This window comes from Schistocerca americana, chromosome 1 (assembly GCF_021461395.2).
Source record: "Schistocerca americana isolate TAMUIC-IGC-003095 chromosome 1, iqSchAmer2.1, whole genome shotgun sequence".
Classification (NCBI taxonomy): domain Eukaryota; kingdom Metazoa; phylum Arthropoda; class Insecta; order Orthoptera; family Acrididae; genus Schistocerca; species Schistocerca americana.
In genome coordinates this window covers 417,993,616-418,014,101 of record NC_060119.1, presented here as the reverse complement: position 1 = coordinate 418,014,101, position 20,486 = coordinate 417,993,616, and the positions used below count along the sequence as shown (strand labels likewise).

The window sequence follows — 20,486 nt, the reverse complement described above, 5'->3', positions numbered from 1 at the left end:
GACAATAAATGTTTAGTGATATATATATTTATTTTTACGAGTAATGGTCATTCGGAATCCAGGATAAATGTGAAACTTACAGCAGACAGCCGTGCATAACACTGTAAAATCAGCTATCGACTTAAACAGTAATCATAGAGAACCAGTGGGTTTTGAATTATCTCTCTCGTTTTAAGGAGAGACACACTCTGCTGCAGTACAAAGCATAATCAGTACTAACGTAGCTGATTAAGATATAGAGAGGGAAAAAAGGGTGACACGATGGTTATGATAGACAACGGCCACATAGATATCAGTCACATCGTTGTACACAACCAAGAGAAGTGTTGCCGACGAGTCCAATGAACAGAGAGACTGCACTGCCGCGGCTGGCTTATCATTGTAGTCAGGTTCTAAATTAGAGCTGTGAGTTGAAAGAGCGAATCATCCACGATAATTTTCTGGGAATCCTGATTTCGTTATCTCTCCTCTTAACGATCCATCTCTCAACGATCTAAAATGAATTTTAGATTATGACAGTCACTGAGCTGAAAATGATTAGCTTACATTGGTCTTCACTGGAAAGGAGAACAGCGACAACTACAGTACTAGTCACAGGTTGATCTATTACAGATAGGTATTAAAAATCAGTACCAACGGTCTTGCCGCAGTGGTAACACAGGTTCCCGTCTGATCCCCGAAGTTAAGCGCTGTAGGGCTGGGCTAGCACTTGGATGGGTGACCATGCAGTCTGTCGAACGCTGTTAGCGAGCGGGGTGCACTCAGCCCTTACGAGGCAAACTGAGGAGCTATTTGACCGAGAAGTAGGGGATCAGGTCTCGTAAGTTGACATACGGCAAGGAGAGCGATGTGCCGAGCACATACCCCTCCATATCCGCACCCGTGACGCCTGCGTGCTGAGGATGATCTGGCGGCCATGTCGGTGCCGTCGGGCCTTCAAAGGCCTGTTACGACTGAGTTTAGTTTTACACACATCAAAAAGTTTCGCGTCACTGCGGAACCTGTACAGAAAATTGGAATACAGATCAACATAAACATCATTTCCGCCCTTTTTATTATTCATGAAAACCACACATTACACGTTGTACCACCATACAGCGAGATCTTCAGTGGTCCATATTCCTGTACACACTGGTACCTCTAATACCCAGTAGGTCGTCCTCTTCCACTGATGCATTTCTTTACTGGTAGTGGCATACTATCCACAAGTTCATCAAGGAACTGTTCTTCAAGATTGTCCCACTTCTCAATAGCGGTTCGGCGTGGATCCCTCAAGTGGCTGGTGGGTCACGTCGTCCACAAACACCCCTTTTCAATCCATCCCAGGCATCTCCCATATGGTTCATGTCTGGAGATCATGCTGGCCACTACTCGAGCGATGTCGTTACCCTGAAGGAAGTCATTCACAAGATGTGCACGATGGGGGCGCGAATTGTCGTCCATGTAGACGAATACCTCGCCAATATGCTGTCGATATGGTTGCACTATTGGTCGAAGGATGAAATTCATGTATCGTACAGCCGCTACGGCGCCTTCCATGACAACCAGCGGCGTACGTCGGTCCCACATAATGCCACCCCAAAACAGCAGGGAACCTCCACCTTCCTGCACTCACTGGACAGTGTGTCTAAGCGTTCAGCCTGACCGGGTTCCTCTAAACACGTCTCCGACGATTGTCTGGTTGAAGGTAAATGCAACACTCATCGGTGAATAGAAAGTGATGCCAATTCTGAGCGGTCCATTCGGCAACTAATTGGCCCCATCTGTAACGCGGTGCATGGTATCGTGGTTGCAAAGATAGACCTCGCCATGGACGTCGGGAATGAAGTTGCACATCATGCGCGCTGTTTGAATCATAACACGACGTCCTGTGGCTGCACCAAAAGCATTATTCAACATGTTGGCGTTGGTGTCAGGATTCCTCCTTGCCATAATCCGTAGGTGTCGCTGATCCACCGCAGTGGTAGCCATTGGGCCGCCTGAGCGAGACATGCCATCGACAGTTCCTGTCTTTCTGTATCTCTTCCACGTCCGAACAACATCGCTTTGATTCACTCCGAGACGCTTGGACACTTGCCTTGTTGAGAGTCCTTCGTGGCAAAAAGCAACAATGCGGACGCGATCGAACAGCGGTTTTGACCTTCTAGGCATTGTTGAATTACAGACAACACAAGCCGTGTTTCTCCTTCCTGGTGGAATGGCTGGAACTGATCGGCTGTCGGACCGCCTCCTTCTAAGCGGCGCTGCTCATGCATGGTGCATGGTTGTTTACATCTTCGGGTGGGTCTTGTGACATCTCTGAACAATCAATGTGACTGTGTCTGTGATTGTATTCACAGTCAACGCCTATTTTCAGGTGTTCTGGGTAATGGGGTGAAGCAAAATTTTTTTGATGTGTGTTTGTATATACACGGCTGCTGACTCATACAAGTATTGTCTATTATTTCAGATATGTATGAAAGAAAATGACAACACACAGCATATTTATCAAAGTTGGCTGTATGAGCCGGTACCGTTCATGTAGGGTCATACATCCTACTTTGGCTCTGACATCAAAGTTGGCTGTATGAGCCGGTACCATTCATGTAGGTCATGATCCTGAAGATAGGCGTTGACTGTGGACACCGTATCAAAGACACAGTCACTTTGTTCAGGGATGTCACTAGGTTCGCCACAAGATGTAAACAACCATGCATTATTAGAAGAAGGCGGTCCGACAGCCGATCAGTTCCAGTCATTCCACCAGGAAGGACGTACATGGGTCGTGTTGTCTGTAGCTCAACCACGTCTAGACGATCAATACCGCCGATCGATCGCGTCCGCATTATTACTTTGTGTCACAAAGGGCTCTCAACAAGGGAAGTGTACAGGCGTCTCGGAGTGTACAAAGGTATGTTGTTCGGACATGGAGGAGATACTGAGGGACGGGAACTCTCGATGGCATGCCTCACTAAGGCCGAAGAGTGTCGCATATGCCTTCAAGCAGAAAATGGTCGGAGACGTGTTTGGAGGCAACACTGTCAGGCTGGACGCTTAGACACACTGTCCAGTGAGTGCATCAAGCTGGTGGTTCTCTGCTATTTTGGGGTGGCATTATGTGGGACCGACGGAGACCGCTGGTGGTCAGGGAAGGCGCCGTAACGGCTGTGCGATACGTGAATGGCATCCTCCAACCCATAGTGCCACCATATCGGGAGCATATTGGCGAGGCATTCGTCTTCTTGGACGACAATCACGCCGCTGTCCTCTACATCTTGTGAATGACTTTCTTCAGGATAATGGCATCGCTCGACTAGAGTGGCCAGCATGTTCTCCAGACATGAACTCTGTGGAAGATGCCTGAGATAGATTAAGAAGGGCGGTTTATGGACGACATGACCCACCAACCACTCTGAGGGATCTACGCCGAATCGCTGTTGGGGGGGGGGGGGGGGGGGAGGGCAATCTGGACCAACAGTGCCTTGATTAACTTATGGATAGTATGCCACAACAAATACATTCATGAATCAATGCAAGAGGACGTGCTTCTGGGTATTAGAGGTTCCGGTGTGTACAGCAATCTAGACCACCACTTCTGAAGGTCTCGCTGTATGGTGGTATAACGTGCAATGTGTGGTTTTCATGAGCAATAAAAAGGGCGGAAATGATGTTTATGTTGATCTCTATTACAATTTTCTGTACAGGTTCTTGAACTCTCTGAACCAAGGTGATGCAAAACTTTTCATCCATCCTCCAGTGCTCCCCATCTAGCCTAAAGTGCCACATGCTGCACACTACAGATGTAGCTTCCTCCGCCCATTATCCCCCATTTGCTCGCAAAGTTTCGGACGAGTGAGTGCATCCCCATAGAAGATATCATTCGGCCGTCGAGGCGCTTACATGTACTTATTTAGTTGTATGGTCTCCGTACTCTCCAGCATATCAGGAATGTTTGCTATTTGCGAATACATTTCGTTAAATCTGTATTTGTTAGTATGAAATTGTGGCTGTTGGGACCTGAAACCGGAGATCTTAGTTACCAACGCAACCGAATTCATAATCACCAACTCAAACTCAATTACCCGTTTGGATTTATTTTGATAATATTTTGGTTTATGTTATATTTACAATCGAACGATTATGTATTTATAAAGAATTTTATATAATGTACAGTTCTAGCGCAGATACTCCCTCCCACAGTTGCCTATAGGGAAGGTCTAATTGCGAACCGTTTTAACAAAACTCAACAATCACGTTTTTTTTTCAAAACACGTTTTTTTAACGGATTCCGGAACTTCAAGAAGCGCTCACACAATGACTAACAGAAAATACGACAAGAATGAATATTTCTCTTTGTAAAAGGTGCCTGAATACAGCAAATTTTTGGAAAACTCAACATCTCCATTTTTCAAGAATCCACAAAAATCAACTTATCCTTTTATATTGAATAACTGAAGCTTTGAACATAGAATTTAAAAGTTAAAATTAATAGCTTTTAAACTTGCTTACTTATATTGTCGGTCAGCCACACAACATCCTACAAGACAAATTAACTGTACAGTAAGCGGTTTGTTAGAGAACAATGCATATTGTCCCACGTATTTGCCTTTCGCCTTCAGCTACTATTTCACTATAAGATTGGTAACAGTTGTAGAACTTTCTGGTTGGAACATCATTTTTAAGGTTTTAGATGATACAGAATATTCTGATTCAATCCTGTTTGGGCAGGTATTGTCAACGTCAAACGAGTAACAGGTGCACAATCGCAACCTCGAATGAAGATCTGAATATGACTGTAACTATACTGAAATGACAAAGCAAACAACATCTAAAACTATATGTCTGCGTTTCAATGATCCTATTCATCTTAAAGATAGCCTATAAATGAATAAAACAAAAGCTCAACAGGATAATTTCTTATTGCGACACATGAGAGTGTATTTACGTAAAACACGCATAGGGAAGGAAGACGATAAAGGTAAACAAAGATCTGTTTCGATCTCATACTATACAGTAGAAGAAAAAGGCCGAGAGAGTTCTTCATATGTCTCAACATTCAGAAAAGTGGTAGGTAAGTCTGATTTTGTTCAAGCCTAAACAAAAAGTTTGTAGAATGAAAATAATTGTCTGAATAGGTTATATTTATTTATTTTTTTCCAGGAGTGTCCGGAAACAGATTCAGCCTTATTGTCAAAAGATATATGCTGGAGGGTGTACTACCTAAGGAGATTCGCGGAGGACGAGATTGTAATCTGTAGGAAAGGGACTTAGAACACACGCGTCAATTAATAAGGATTACTTATATAAAATTGCACATCTTTTCATTAGACATAAAAGCTTACTGAGTATCGTACTCCGCCAAAATGTAAACCAACGTTTCGGAGAGTTACAGTGACCTTTTTCTGAGTCTACTGGTAGAGCCTACTTAATTTAAATTCTTAGAAAATATATTTTTAACACCTATCTCAACAAAATAAACAAGAAACATGAATGAAAAAGCAGATACGTTGAGTTTGTAAAAATTTGTAATTTTTAACTTTTTTCTCAATAACGGCTGTTAATGATGCACTTCAATTATTCATTCATCAATCCTTATCCACACCATGTGATCAAAAGTATCCGGACAACCCAAAAACATACGTTTTTCATATTAGGTGCATTGTGCTGCCACCTACTGCCAGGTACTCCATATGAACGACCTCAGTAGTCATTAGACATCGCGAGAGAGCAGAATGGGGCGCTCCGCGGAACTCACGGACTTCGAACGTGGCTAGGTGATTGGGTGTCCCTTATGGCATACGTCTGTACGCGAGATTTCCACACTCCTAAACATCCCTAGGTCCACTGTTTCCCATGTTATAGTGAAGTGGAAACGTGAAGGGACACGTACAGCATAAAAGCGTACAGGCGGACCTCGTCTGTTGACTGACAGAGACCGCCGACATTTGAAGAGGGTCGCAATGTGTAACAGGCAGAAATCTATCCAGAACATCGCACAGGAATTCCAAACTGCATCACGATCCACTGCAAGTACTATGACAGTTAGGCGGGAGGTAAGAAAACTCAGATTTCATGGTCGAGCGGCTGCTCATAAGGCACACATCGCGCCGGTAAGTGCCAAACGACATCTCGCTTGGTGTAAGGAGAGTAAACATTGGACGATGGAACAGTCGAAAAACGTTGTCTGGACTGACGAATCACGGTACAAAATGTAGCGATCCGATGGCAGGGTATGGGGATGGCAAATGCCCGGTGACCGTCGTCTGTCAGCGTGTGTAGTGCCAACAGCAAAATTCCGAGGCGGTGGTGTCATGGTGTGGTCATATTTCTCATGGAGGGGGTTTACACCCCTTGCTGTTTTCCATGGCAATATCACAGCACAGGCTTACATTGATGTTTTAAGTACCTTCTTGCTTCCCACTGTTGAAGAGCAATTCAGAGATGGCGATTGCATCTTTCTACATCTACATCCATACTCCGCAAGCCACCTGACGGTGTGTGGCGGAGGGTACTTTGAGTACTTCTATCAGTTCTCCCTTCGATTCCAGTCTCGTATTGTTCGTGGAAAGAAAGATTGTCGGTATGCCTCTTTCAACACGATCGAGCACCTCTTCATAATGCACGTCCTATGGCGGAGTGGCAACACGACAATAACACCCCTGTAATGGACTGGCCTGCACAGAGTCCTGACCTTAATCCTATAGATCTCCTTTTGGATGTTTTGGAACGCCGACTTCGTGCCAGGCCTCACTGACCGACGTCGATACCTCTCCTCCGAGCAGCACTCCGTGAAGAATGAGCTGCCATTCCCCAAGAAACCTTCCAGCACATGATTGAACGTATGGCTGGAAGGTGGAACCTGTCATCGAGTCTAAGGGTGCGCCAACACCATTTTGAATTCCAGCATTACCGATGGACGGCGCTACGAATTTGTAAGTCATTTTCAGCCAGGTGTCCGGATACTTTCGATCACATAGTGTGTGTGGAATACCAGTATTATTTTTTCTAACTTTTTCAACCAACGATATTGAGTACAACTAAAAAATACTTCTCCCGTAAAATTTTGTAGACGTCTTTTGTTGAATTTTGTTAAAACGGTCCTCAGTTTACGGTGTAAACCCTATTTCAAATAAACTGTCAGAGCAAATAACTTCCAACTGCTTATCGATTCCTTGTGCTATCCGCAAGTTTAAAGGAAGAGAGCAATGGAACTCTCATTGTTTTCTTTTCAAGTTAAGATAGAATGGTAACTGAAGCTTTCGAATACTTCCTCCGTCATCTTCGCAGATACCGCCTATTTTGAATGATATTGTTGTTGTATTGAGTGTGTAACAGTTGGCCGAATACGCCGTGATGACCTCACTCAGAAGTTAAAGAAATTCAGCTCTGCTACGAGTATTAATTAGCTTCTGATGAGAACGGAGGAAGACTTCAAAAGCTTCCATTATTATTTAAAATTCATCAGATAATTTTAACAAAATATGTCACAGGCATAAAAAACGTCTCCAGAACATGAGAAAACGTTCACCTTCGTCATGTAAGTAGAAAATAAATAGTAACTGCCAGCAATAAGCAATAGAGGGTGCGGCCCATAAATCCGGACAAATGAAACTTTTTTAAAAGCAAATTTATTAAAACAAAATACGAATTAAAATGAAAATCCTTTTACATGTAAGTAGTGGTATCTTTGAAGAGTAACAGTATTGATGTAACCCCCTTCAACCGAAATGACCTCTTGCAATCGTGTCCTAAAGCGATCGCAAGCAAACAGCGCTGTCCATATTCGCAAAGGATGCTTCGACAGCGGTGCGTAAAGATGCGTCTTATTTGGTAACTCTTTCGACTACGCTCCAAACATAGTAGTCGAGGAGATACAAATCCGGGCTATTCGTGAGCCAGAACTCCTTTAACCAGAAGATATCAACGTTAACCGAGAGCCAGGTTTGGACTAAATGGTTCGTATGAGCCGGCGCACCGTTCTGTCGAAAGACATACTGTCTCCCCGAGGCCACAGTTACCATCCACGGTTTCACAACATTCGTCAAAACTTGCAGATTTCTTTTGTGACAGTTTGTCCCTTTTCAAAGAAATGCAGTGACATGATATCACCCTCACTGGACACAACATCTAGGATGTGAATCCCAGACTTCTCCGAAGCATTATATTTGGCCACAATATTGTAAACAGTTGATCTTGCATACCCGAAGAATCGAGCTATTACAGGAGGCGAACGCCCAGTGCGAATAATCGCAGCTCTTCGGTTGTACTCCGCACTTTCCCGTAACATCTCGACCATTTGGAGCTTCTGACTGTTTACTATGGCTTTCAAGAACGCCAATGGCGATCTCCGGCGGAACTGTGATATGGTGAAGCGTCCGATCCCACCCGTCGGTTTGACCCGTGACGTCAGGCTGTTGTGGTGTGTGACGTCACAACGGCGCGGAATTTAGTTTGTGAGAGTGGCGTGATTGTAGGTGTCGTTTTGATGTGATCGGTGGTGCTCTCTGGTAGTGTGTTTATGTGTTGTGTGTTAGGTGACGTTTTTGGTTTAGTTTGAGTGTGTGGCGCGTTTATAGGTGGCGTATTGTTGCGGTCGGTGGTTCTCTCTGGTGGTGTGTTTATGGGTGGCGTGTTACGTGGCGTATGGGGTTCATTTGCGTGGTAGCATTGCATATGTGTAGTATTGGTAGTGAATGTGCTTTCAACGGAATATTTTTCAGTGAGTTAACGATTTTGGTTTTGTTATGTCGATGTAATTGTAGTTTTTTTTCTGTTCGTCGTGTGTGAATTTTGGTAAGCTGCTTTTTTTATGTCTTTGGTAGGTATGGATATGACTGGCAAAGTCAACAGTTTTCGGTTGTCGGCGATGATGGGGGACAGTGCGTTGCCTGTAATAAAATTTCTTCAACTATTCGGATTTTTGGATGAAGTCGTGAAGTGTTCAGTGTGTCGTGAAGAAATGAGGCTTACTAAAGTTCCGGCGGCTCGGACCAGGGACGGCTATATGTGGAGATGTCGTAAGGATAACAGGTCAAGGGAAGTGTTCGATTCCAATTTTGTTGGTTTGTTGTGTTTTTTGAGGTAATGATGATTGTGGACGTGGTTGTAGTTTTGGGCTTTATGATTTGGTGTCGGTAGTTTCGGTTGACCCTAGGTCAAGGGAAGTGTCCGATTACAGAAGATATGGTGTTTAGTGGAATTTGGGGAGTTTTGTGTTGTCGGTTTTTTCGTCGTTTTGTGCGGTTTGGTATGTTGGTGTGTGTCTAAATTTGTTTGTATTTACTTTGTCCCCACCCCAAAACCCCCAATTTCCCACGCTTGTCCCGTTAGTTTCATTAGGTTTTTTGTGGAACGTGTGTGTGTTAGTTTTTCAATGTATACTCGTGTTTTTGGTCATGTTTACGTAATGACGTCATAGGCGCCTTATTGGAGTCGTGTTGTATGGCCGGTTCCGCCATATTTGTGACGTCATGGGTCAAAGCAGACGGGTGGAATCGGACGCTTCTGTATCTGCATTCAAATTGAAATTAGTCCGGATTTGAGCACCGCACCCCGTATATGAGGCGAATAATGGTGGGGTGTGGAACTTACCGTTCGAGTAGCCAAGCAGAGCCATCCATGGGTACTGGTTGACGGCAGTCACGTTGCCGCGGGTGATGCGGTCTGAGTCGTCCTGGCCGCACGTGTCCCTGCAACACACAAGCGCACCGTCCAAGGAACGGAAATGAACTTTCCCGTCAGAGGCAAGTAACGAGGCTCTAGTGCCACACACAATCTTCCTGTTTTGAATATCATTGTCATGTTACGTACCTTCATGAATTTAGAAACTAACAGGTAAGTACAAATGACATTGGACAGATTCTTAAACATCTTTCAAAAGAAGAACTAAACAAACAGAAACTTTTGTGTAACTCTGCAGGCTTACGTGATCGCTGTTATTTAACTTAGAATCTACTGGGTTGTTACGCCGTCTCTTATTTCTTCGATGGGTCGACGTTTCGACGCCTCTGCTGGGATTTTCTTCAGGACCTTTTGGTGTCCACGTTGACCGAGTACTCATTACCTGTAGAATATTTTACCTATGAGGATGTTCCATCTTCAGTGGACATCACGGGATCCTATAGAAATTCTCAGCAGAGGCGTCGAAACATCGATAATTTGAAGAAATATGAAGCGGCCTAACAATTCAGAAGATTTTAACTTCAAGAATTTTTGTATCTATCTAATGAATCACCTGTGTCACTAATGTTTAACGCGATCCATGATTCATGGCAGACAGTTGCAGGATGCCTATTTAACCACTTCCAGGGCCACAATCATTTTATTTTCAATATTCGATATAGTTATTGACCGAATTTAAAAATTTGGAAGTATCTCATAATCTACTCATTAACAAGTATAATATTACGTTACTGGTTTAGCACAAGAAGACAAGTATTCGACTTATCACTGTGTACATCTGTCCCATAAAACACAGACATTGTCGACATGGGGTGGCTTGCATCCGTCAACGATACATATAGCCGTACCATGGGCACAACCACAACGGAATGGGTATCTGTGGAGAGGTCAAACAAACATTCCTGAAGATGAACAGAAACCTTTTCAACAATTGCAGGGACAACAGTCTTGATGATTAACTAGCCTAGCCTTGCAACATCCAACCTGGCCATTCTGTACTGGTACTGCGAACAGCTGAGAGAAACAGGAAACAACAACCGTTACTTTTCGTGAGGACGTGCAACTCCATTCAATGGTTAAATGATAGCATCTTCATGGGTAAAATATTCCAGAAGTAAAATAGTTTTCCATTCGTACCTGCAGGTGATACACTATGCATTAGAGTGTGGAATGTTAGATAACTTAATCTGGCAGCTAAGCTAGAGATTTCATACACGGAAATGGATAGATTGACGTTGGATATAGTGCGACGTTATTGGTGGCAGAATGGACAGAACTTGTGGTCAGATGAGCACAGGGCTACAGATGTAAAATCAAATAGGGGTAATGCAGGAGCAGATCAAACACTGACTGAGAAAATAGAAATGCGGGAAAGGTACAACGAACAGCGTAGTGAACGCATTATTGCAGCCAAGATAGACACGAAGCCCACATCAAGCACAGAAGCGCAATTTTATATGCCAGCTAGCTCCGCAGGTGACGGAGATTCAGGAAATGTATGATAAGATAAAAATAATTATTCAAACAGTTAGGGGTACTAAAATCTAATTGTGATCAGAGACTGGAATTCGATAGCAGGGAAAAGAAGAGAAAGAAAACTAGTAGGTGACTAAGGACTGGAGGAAAGGAATGAAAAAGGAAGCCTCCTGATAGAATTTTGCACAAAGCATAATTTAATCATCCCTAAGAATCATGAAACAAGGTTATATAGCAGGAAAAAACCTAGAGACTTCAGAAGGTTTCAGATTGATTATAGAATAATAAGGCAGAGATTTTGGAACCAGATTTTGAACCGTAATACATTTCCAGGGGCAAATGTGAACTCTGACCACAATTTATTGGTTATGAACTGTAGATTAAAACTGAAGAAATTGGGAAAAGGCAGGAAATTAAGGGGAGACCTGTACATATTGAAAGAACCAGAGGCTGTTGAGATGGGGAACATAGGCAGTGGTTAACTAGAACAGGGGAAAGGAATACAGTAGATGACGAATTAGTAGCTTTAATACATGAAATAGTGCAGGCAGCAGAGGATCAAATAGGTAAAAAGTCTATCCCTAGTAGAAATCCTTGGGTATCGCCGGAGATATTGAATTTAACTGATCAAAAGAGAAAATATGAAAATTCGGCAAATGAATGTCAACAGGTGAGATGGAAAACGAGTTCTAAGCAAAAAAGAGAAAGCTGAAAGGTGGAAGGAACATTTAGAGGCTCTATATAAGAAAAATGAACTTGAAGGCAATATTATATAAATGGAAGAAAACGTAAATGAAGATGAGGTGGGAGATGTGATACTGCGAGAAGAATCTGACAGACCACTGGAAGACCTAATTCCAAACAAGGCCCTTGTGGTAGACGATATTCCGTCATTACTACTGAGACAGGAGACAGCCAGCCTTAACTAAACTATTCCATTTGGTGTACAAGATTTGAGACAGAGGAGAAATACTCTCAGACTTCAGTAACAATGTAATGACTCCAATTACAAAGAAAGCAGGTGCTACGTCAGTGGATATTACCGAACAATCAGTTTAATAAATCATAGTTGCCAAATACTGACATTAATTATTTACAGAAGAATGGAGATGTGATAGAAGCCGATGTTGGTGAAGGTGAGTTTGAGTTCCGGAGCAATGATGAAAGAGGTGAAGCAATACCGCCCCTAAGACGTATCTTGGACGACAAATTAAGGAAATGTAATCCTACGTTTAGCCATTTGTAGATTTGCAGAAAGCTTCTGAGATTGTTGACTGGAAAACGCTCTCTAATTTTCTGAAGGTACCAGGGATAAAACACGTAGAGCAAAGGTAATTTACAGATCGTAAAGAAAGCAGACAGCAGTTTTAAGTCGGAGGGCAAGAAAGAGAAGCAGTAGTTGGAAAAGGATTGAGACTGGGTTGTAGCGTATTCCCAGGTGTTATCAGTCTGTACGTTGAGCAAGCTGGGAACAGGAAATTTGAGAAGGGAATTAAAGTTCAGTGAGCAGAAATGAAAACGTTTTCTGTTTGCCGATGACACTGTAATTTCGTTAGGAACAGCAAAGGACTTGGAAGTGCAGTTGAACGGAATGGATAAAGTCTTGAAAGGAAGATATACGATGAAAATTAATAAAAGCAAAACAAGTGTCTAATTTTATCAGCCGACGATGAAGGACTTAAATTATGAAATCTAACACTAAAAATAGCAGACAAACTTTGCTATTCGGATACCAAAATAACTTACGATGTCCTAAATAGAGAGTAACCTGTATGAAATGTACGATGGCAATTGTAAGAAAAGGGTTTCTGAAGCAGAGTAATTTGTCTTCATCGAATATGAATCTAAGTGTTAGGAAGTCTGTTCTGAAGGCATTTGCCTTGAGTGCAATCTTGTACGGAAGTGAAACATTTATGACAGGAACATAAGAAGAGTATAGATGCTTTTTAAATGTCGCGCTAAGGAAGAATGCCGCAGACTGGATGGATAAACCACGTAAGTAAAGAAGAGGTATTGAATGAAACTGAGAAGAAAAGGAGTTTGTGACATAATTTGACTGAAATGTGGGATAGGCTGACAGGACACATTCTGAGACACCAAGGAATCACAAATTTAGTATTGTGTTGGTGGGTACAACTTGTAGGGGAAGAGTAAGAAACGAGTACAGTGAGAGTGTTCAAAGGGATTTAGGTTGCAGTGGTTCGCGACTTACCAGTAGTTGTAGAAATGAGAGAGGAGAAAGACTAATTGAGTTTTGCAATAAATTTCAGTTACTAATAGCGAATACTCTGTTCATGAATCTCAAGAGGAAAAGGTATATTTGGAAAAGTACCGGAGATACGGGAAGGTTCCACTTAGATTACGTCATTGTCAGGCAGATATTGGATTCTAAGGCGTACCCAGGAGCAGAAATAGACTCCGTTCACAATTTAGTAGTGGTGAAGATTAAGTTGAAGTTTAAGAGACAAGTCAAGAAGAAACAATGCACAAAGACGTGGAATACGAAAGAAGCAAGGAACGAAGAGACACACTTGAAGTTCTCTGAGCTCACAGATACTGCGATAACGAATAGCTCAGTAGACCGTTCCGTTGATGAGGGATGGACATCTCTAAAAATGAAAATCACTGAATTTGGAAAGGAGAAGGTAGGTACAAGGAAGGAAACTGCGAACAAACGTTGGGTAACAGAAGAAATGTATCAACTGATCGACGAAAGAAACAAGAACAAAAATGTTCTGGGACATTCAGGAATACAGAAATACAAGTCACTTACGAATGAAGTAAATAGGAAGTGCTCGGAAACTAAGGCAAAATGGCTGCACGAAAAAGGTGAAGAGTCTAAAAATAAATGATTGGTGGAAGAACAAACTTAGCAAACAAAAAAGTCAAAGCAACCTTCGGCGAAAGCAAGAGCTGTTACATTAAGAGTACAATGGGAAATCTGTTAATAGCAGAGAAGACAGTGGATAGGTGGAAAGAGGACACTGAAGGTCTCTAATAGCGAGAGGACTTGTCTAATGACGTAATCGGAGAAGAAACTGGAGTAGACAGTGAAGTGATAGAGGATCTAGTATTAGAATCAGAGTTTAAAAGCGGTTTGAATGACTTAAGATCAAATAAGGCAGTGGGACAGATAACATTTCATCGAAATTCTAAAATCACTGGAGGAAGCAGCAGCAAAACCACAAATCACGGTGGTGTATAGAATGTATAAAACTCGTGACAAATCATTAGACTTTCGGAAAATTATCTTCCACACAATTCTGAAGATAGCAATAGGCGAAAAGTGCAAGATTTATGGTATAATCAACTTAACCACTCATGCATGCAAGTTGCTGACAAGAATAGCATACAGCAGTATGGAAAAGAAAATCGAGGACCTGTTAGATCACGATCAGTTTGGCTTTCAAAAAGGTGGGCGCACCGCAGAGGCAATTCTGGCGCTGCGGTTGATAATGGAACCAAGATTAAAGAAAAATAAAGAAACGGTCATAGGCTTTGCCAAAATAGAAAAAACGTTCGATAATGTAAAATGGTGCAAGACATTCGAAATCCTAAGAAAAAAAAGAGCTAAGCCATAGGGAAAGACGGTAATATACAATATGCACAAGAACAGTAGGGAACAATAAGACTGGAATACCAAAAACGAGGTGCTTGGATTAGAAAGGGTCTAACCTTTGACCTCTGCTGTTCAGTCTATATGCCGAAGAAGCAATGACGGAAATAAAAGAAAGGTTCAAGAGAGCGATTAATATTCAATGTGAAACGATACCGATGATAAAATTAGCTGATAACATTGCTGTTTTCAATGAAAGTGAGGAATAATTACAGGATGTGTTGAATGGAATGAACAGGCTAATGAGAACCGTTTATGGACAAAGTAAAGCAAAGAGAGACAGAAGATATTCAGCGAGTTGTGGAACGTATATCGGAAAGACAGTTTAGAGGCCATGGGGAGAGGGGGAGTGCTCAATGCAGTTGACAAAAATATTGTCTCTGTTGAGGTCGAAGTGGAATGTGACAGTGAATTCATCTGGTCGCGCATAACAGGTGTAGGTGAAACCAAGTTAATTGTTGGATGTTTTTACCGGCCACTTGATTCTCCTATGACAGTTCTAGAATCATTCAAAGAAACTCCACAATCAATAGCGCGTAAATACCTCGATCACGCAATACCGCACACATCAAAAAAAGTTTTGCATCACTTCGGTTCCGAGAGTTCCGGAACCCGAACAGAAAATTGTAATAGAGATCAACATCAACATCAGTTCCGCCCTTTTTATTGCTCATGAAATCCACACACTGCATGTTGTACCACCATACAGCGAGATCTTCAGAGGTAATGGTCCTGATTGCTGTACGCACCGGTACCTCTGATACCCAGAAGCACGTCTTCTTGCAGTGATACATGCCTGTATTCGTCGTAGCACACTATCCACAAGTTCATCAAAGCACTGTTGGCCCAGCTTGTCCCATTCCTCATCGGCGATTGGGCGTAGATCCCTCAGAGTGGTTGGGGGGTCACGTCGTCCATAAACAGCTCTTTTCAATCTATCCCAGGCATGTTCGATAGCGTTCATGTGTGGAGAACATGCTGGCCACTCTAGTCGAGCGATGTCGTTATCCTGAAGGAAGTCATTCACAAGATGTGCACGATGGGGGCGCGAATTTTCGTCCATGTAGACGAATACTTCGCCAATATGCTGTCGATATGGTTACGCTATCGGTCGGAGGATGAAATTCACGTATCGTACAGCCGCTACGGCGCCTTCCATGACAACCAGCGGCGTATGTCGGTCCTACATAATGCCACCCCAAAACAGCAGGGAACCTCCACCTTGCTGCACTCGCTGGACTGTGTGTCTAAGCGTTCAGCCCGACCGGGTTGCTCCAAACACGTCTCCGACGATTGGCTGGTTGAAGGCATATGCGACACTCATCAGTGAATAGAATGTGATGCCAATCCTGAGCCATTTGGCATCTAATTGGGCCCATCTGTACCGCGCTGCATGGTGTCGTGGTCGCAAAGATGGACCTCGCCATAGACGTCGTGAAGTTGCGCATCATGCAGCCTGTTGCGCACAGTTTGAGTCGCAACACGACGTCCTGTGGGTGTTCGAAAAACATTATTCAACATGGTGGCATTGCTGTAAAGGTCCCTCCGAGCCATAATCCTTAGGTAGCCGCCATCCTCTGCAGTAGTAGCCCTTGGGCGTCCTGAGTGAGCCATGTCATCGACAGTTCCTGTCTCTCTGTATCTCTTCGATGTCTGAACAACATCGCTTTGGTTCACTCCGAGACGCTTGGACTCTTGCCTTGTTGAGAGCCCTTCGCGGCAAAAAGTAACAGTGCGGACGCGATCGAATTGCGGTATTGAGCGCCTAGGCATGGTTGAACTACAGAAAACACGAGCTGTGTACCTCCTTCCTGGTGGAATGGCTGGAACTGATCGGCTGTCGGACCGCCTCCTTCTAATAGGCGCTGCTCATGCATGGTGCATGGTTGTTTACATCTTCGGGTGGGTCTTGTGACATCTCTGAACAATCAAAGTGACTGTGTCTGTGATTGTATTCACAGTCAACGCCTACTTTCAGGTTTCTGGGAACAGGGGTGATGCAAAACTTTCTTGGATGTGTGTATCTGGAGGCGACTTTAACCTACCAAGTATAGACTGGGATGTCAATGGATTGGTGGGAGGGGGGTACAGACAGTCATGTGAAATACTTTTGAACACGTTTTCTAAAAAATGTCTTGTGCAGCTCGGCCGGCCACACGCAGTGGAAATATCTTAAAGACCTTATCGACACAGCCAGTATAGAAATGGGGATAAGCGTACATGATGGCATTGTAGCAACTATGATTATGAAAGTTAATAAATCAGTCAAGAAGGCTAGAAGAGCGTTTCTGCTAGACAGAGCAGATATGCAGTTATTAACATCTCACCTAGATAGTGAACTGACGTCATTTAGTTCCAGTGAATTGGATGTAGAGGAATTTTGGCAAAATTTAAGCACATTGTAAATCATGGTCCGGAGAGTTATGTGCTTAGTAAGTGGATAAATGATGGAAAAGACTCGTCGTGTTTTAATAACGAAATTCGGAGGAAGCAGAGGCTGTTGCATTCTCGGTTCAAAAGGGACGCTCAAATGAATACAAGCGGAGGTTACTAGAGAATGTAAAAGTAATGTGAAAAGATTTATGCGCGAAGCATACAACATTAAGCAGTCACACCTTAGCGAAAGATCTGGCAGAGAGCCCGAGAAAATTCTGGTCTTGTAAAATCTCTAAGCGGTTGTAAAGCTCCCATTCAGTCCCTTGTTGAACAGTCTGGTGAGGCAGTTGAAGACAGATAAACGAAAGCAGAAGATTTAAGAAATCGTTCACACAGAAGAATCATCCAAACATACCGTCATTTAATCATCAGACTCCCGTATGGAGTACATAGAAATAAGCATCCATGGCGTAGAGAAACAACTGAAAGATCTGAAAGCAAATAAATCAACAGGTCCGGATGGAACCCAAGTTCGATTTTACGAAGAGTACTCTACGGCAATAGTATGCATTTATCGTGAATCTCTGGCCCAGCTCAAAGTACCAAGCGACTGGAAAAAAATGCCGGTGACTCCAGTACACAGGGTGGTCCATTGATAGTGACCGGGCCAAATATCTCACGAAATAAGCATCAAACGAAAAAACCCCAAGAACGAAACTCGTCTCGCTTGAAGGGGGAAACCAGATGGCGCTATGGTTGGCCCGCTAGATGGCGCTGCCACAGATCAAACGAATATCAACTGCGTCTTTTATAAATAGGAACCCCCATTTTTATTACATATTCGTGTAGTAAAAGAAATATGAATTTTAGTTGGACCACGTTTTTCCCTTTGTGATAGATGGCGCTGTAATAGTCACAAACATATAAATACGCGGTACCACGTAACATTTCGCCAGTGCGGACGGTATTTGCTTCGTGATACATTACCCGTGTTAAAATGGACCGTTTACCAATTGCGGAAAAGGTCGATATCGTATTGATGTATGGCTACTGTGATCAAAATGCCCAACGGGCGTCTGCTATGTATGCTGCTCGGTATCCTGGACGACTTCATCCAAGTGTTCGGACCGTTCGCCGAATAGTTACGTTATTTAAGGAACAGGAAGTGTTCAGCCACATGTGAAACGTCAGCCACGACCTGCAACAAATGATGATGCCCAAGAAGGTGTTTTAGCTGCTGTCGCGGATAATCCGCACATCAGTAACAGACAAATTGCGTGAGAATCGGGAATCTCAAAAACGTCGGTGCTCAGAATCCTACATCAACATCGATTGCACCCGTACCATATTTGTATGCACCAGGAATTGCATGGCGACGAGTCTGAACGTCGTGTACAGTTCTGCCACTGGGCACAAGAGAGATTACAGGACGATGACAGATTTTTTGCACGCGTTCTATTTAGCGACGAAGCGTCATTCACCAACAGCGGTAAAGTAAACCGGCATAATATGCACTATTGGGCAACGAAAAATCCACGATGGCTGCGACAAGTGGAACATCAGCGACCATGGCGGGTTAATGTATGGTGCGGCATTATGGGAGGAAGGATAATTGGCCGTCATTTTATCGATGGCAATCTAAATGGTGCAATGTATGCTGATTTCCTACTTAATGTTCTACCGATGTTACTACAAGATGTTTCACTTCATGACAGAATGGCGATGTACTTCCAACATGATGTTTGTCCGGCACATAGCTTGTGTGAAGTTGAAGCGGTATTGAACAGCATATTGCATGACAGGTGGATTGGTCGTCAAAGGATATTTGCTATCGTGATCCAACGACAACACCTGACAACATGCGTCAGCGCATTGTCAATGCATGTGCGAACATTACGGAAGGCGAACTACTCGCCGTTGAGAGGAATGTCGTTACACGTATTGCCAAATGCATTGAGGTTGACTAACATCATTTTGAGCATTTATTACATTAATGTGGTATTTATAGGTAATGACGCTGTAACAGCATGCGTTTTCAGAAATGATAAGTTCAGAAAGGTACATGTATCACATTGGAACAACCGAAATAAAATGTTCAAACGTACCTACGTTCTGTACTTTAATTTTAAAAAAACCTACCTGTTACATCCTGTTCGTCTAAAATTGCGAGCCATATGTTTGGGACTATTACAGCGCCATCTGTCACAAAGCGAAAAAGTGGTCCAACTAAAACATTCATATTTCTTTACGTACTACACGAATATGTAATAAAAAATGGGGGTTCCTATTTAAAAAAACGCAGTTGATATCCGTTTGATCTATGGCAGCGCCATCTAGCGGGCCAACCATAGCGCCATCTGGTTTCTCCCTTCAAGCTAGACAAGTTTCGTTCTTAGCAGTTTTTTTTCCTTTGACGCTTATTTCGTGACATATTTTGTCCTGTCACGATCAATGGACCACCCTGCATAAGAAGGGTAAAAGAATGGACCTGCAAAATTACAGACCAATATCTCTAACTTCTGTTTGCTGCAGAATCTTTGAACATATTGTCAATTTCAATATAAAAGATTTTCCCGAGCCCGAGATCCTTTTCTCCACGAATAAGAACAGTTTTACAAAGCATCGCTCATGCGAAACTCAGCTTGCCCTTTTCTCAGACGATATACTGCGAACTACGTGTGATGGGCAACATACATATTCCATGTTTCTAGATTTCCGGAAAGCATTTGACACGGTGCGCCATTGCAGGCTTTTAAAGAAGGTACGAGCATATGGAATAAGTTCGCAGATATGTGAGTGGCTCTAAGAGTTCTTAAGTGATAGAACCCGGTATGTTGTCCTCGACGGCGTGCGTTCATCAGAGGCAAGAGTATCGTCAGGAGTGCCCCAGGGAAGTGTGACAGGACCGCCGTTGATCTCTATATACATAAATGATTTGGCAGACATGATGGGCAGCAAATTGCGGCTATTTGCTGATGATGCAGTGGTGTGCGGTAGGGCGTGGAAGTTGAGTGACTATAGGAAGATATACGACGACATAGACAAAGTTTCTAGTTGGAATGTTGAGTGGCAGCTGGTCCTAAATGTGGAAGATCAAACCTATAACGTTGGGATACAGTATAACTAGTGCCCTGCTTGACACAGTCATGTCGTTTAAATATCTGGCGGAACGTTGCAGAGCGATATAAGGTGGAACGAGCATGTGAGAACCGTGGTAGGGAAGGCTTCGACTTCAGTTTATTGGGAGAAGTTTAGAAAGGAGATCGCTTATAGGACGTTGGTGCGACGTATTCTTGAATACTGCTCGAGTGTTTGAGATCCGTACCAGGTTGGATTGAACGAAGACATCGAAGCAATT

At 43.1% G+C, this 20,486-nt stretch overlaps 1 protein-coding gene across 1 annotated transcript in view; it reads right to left on the bottom strand.

The window, feature by feature from the left end:
- Positions 1–20,486, bottom strand: part of LOC124623255 (serine protease easter-like) — an 85,420-nt gene that overhangs the window by 33,783 nt on the left and 31,151 nt on the right. The window contains exon 3 of the mRNA XM_047149024.1: positions 9,571–9,668. Coding sequence (XP_047004980.1) covers positions 9,571–9,668 — 98 coding nt within the window. The remainder of the gene's footprint in view (positions 1–9,570; positions 9,669–20,486) is intronic.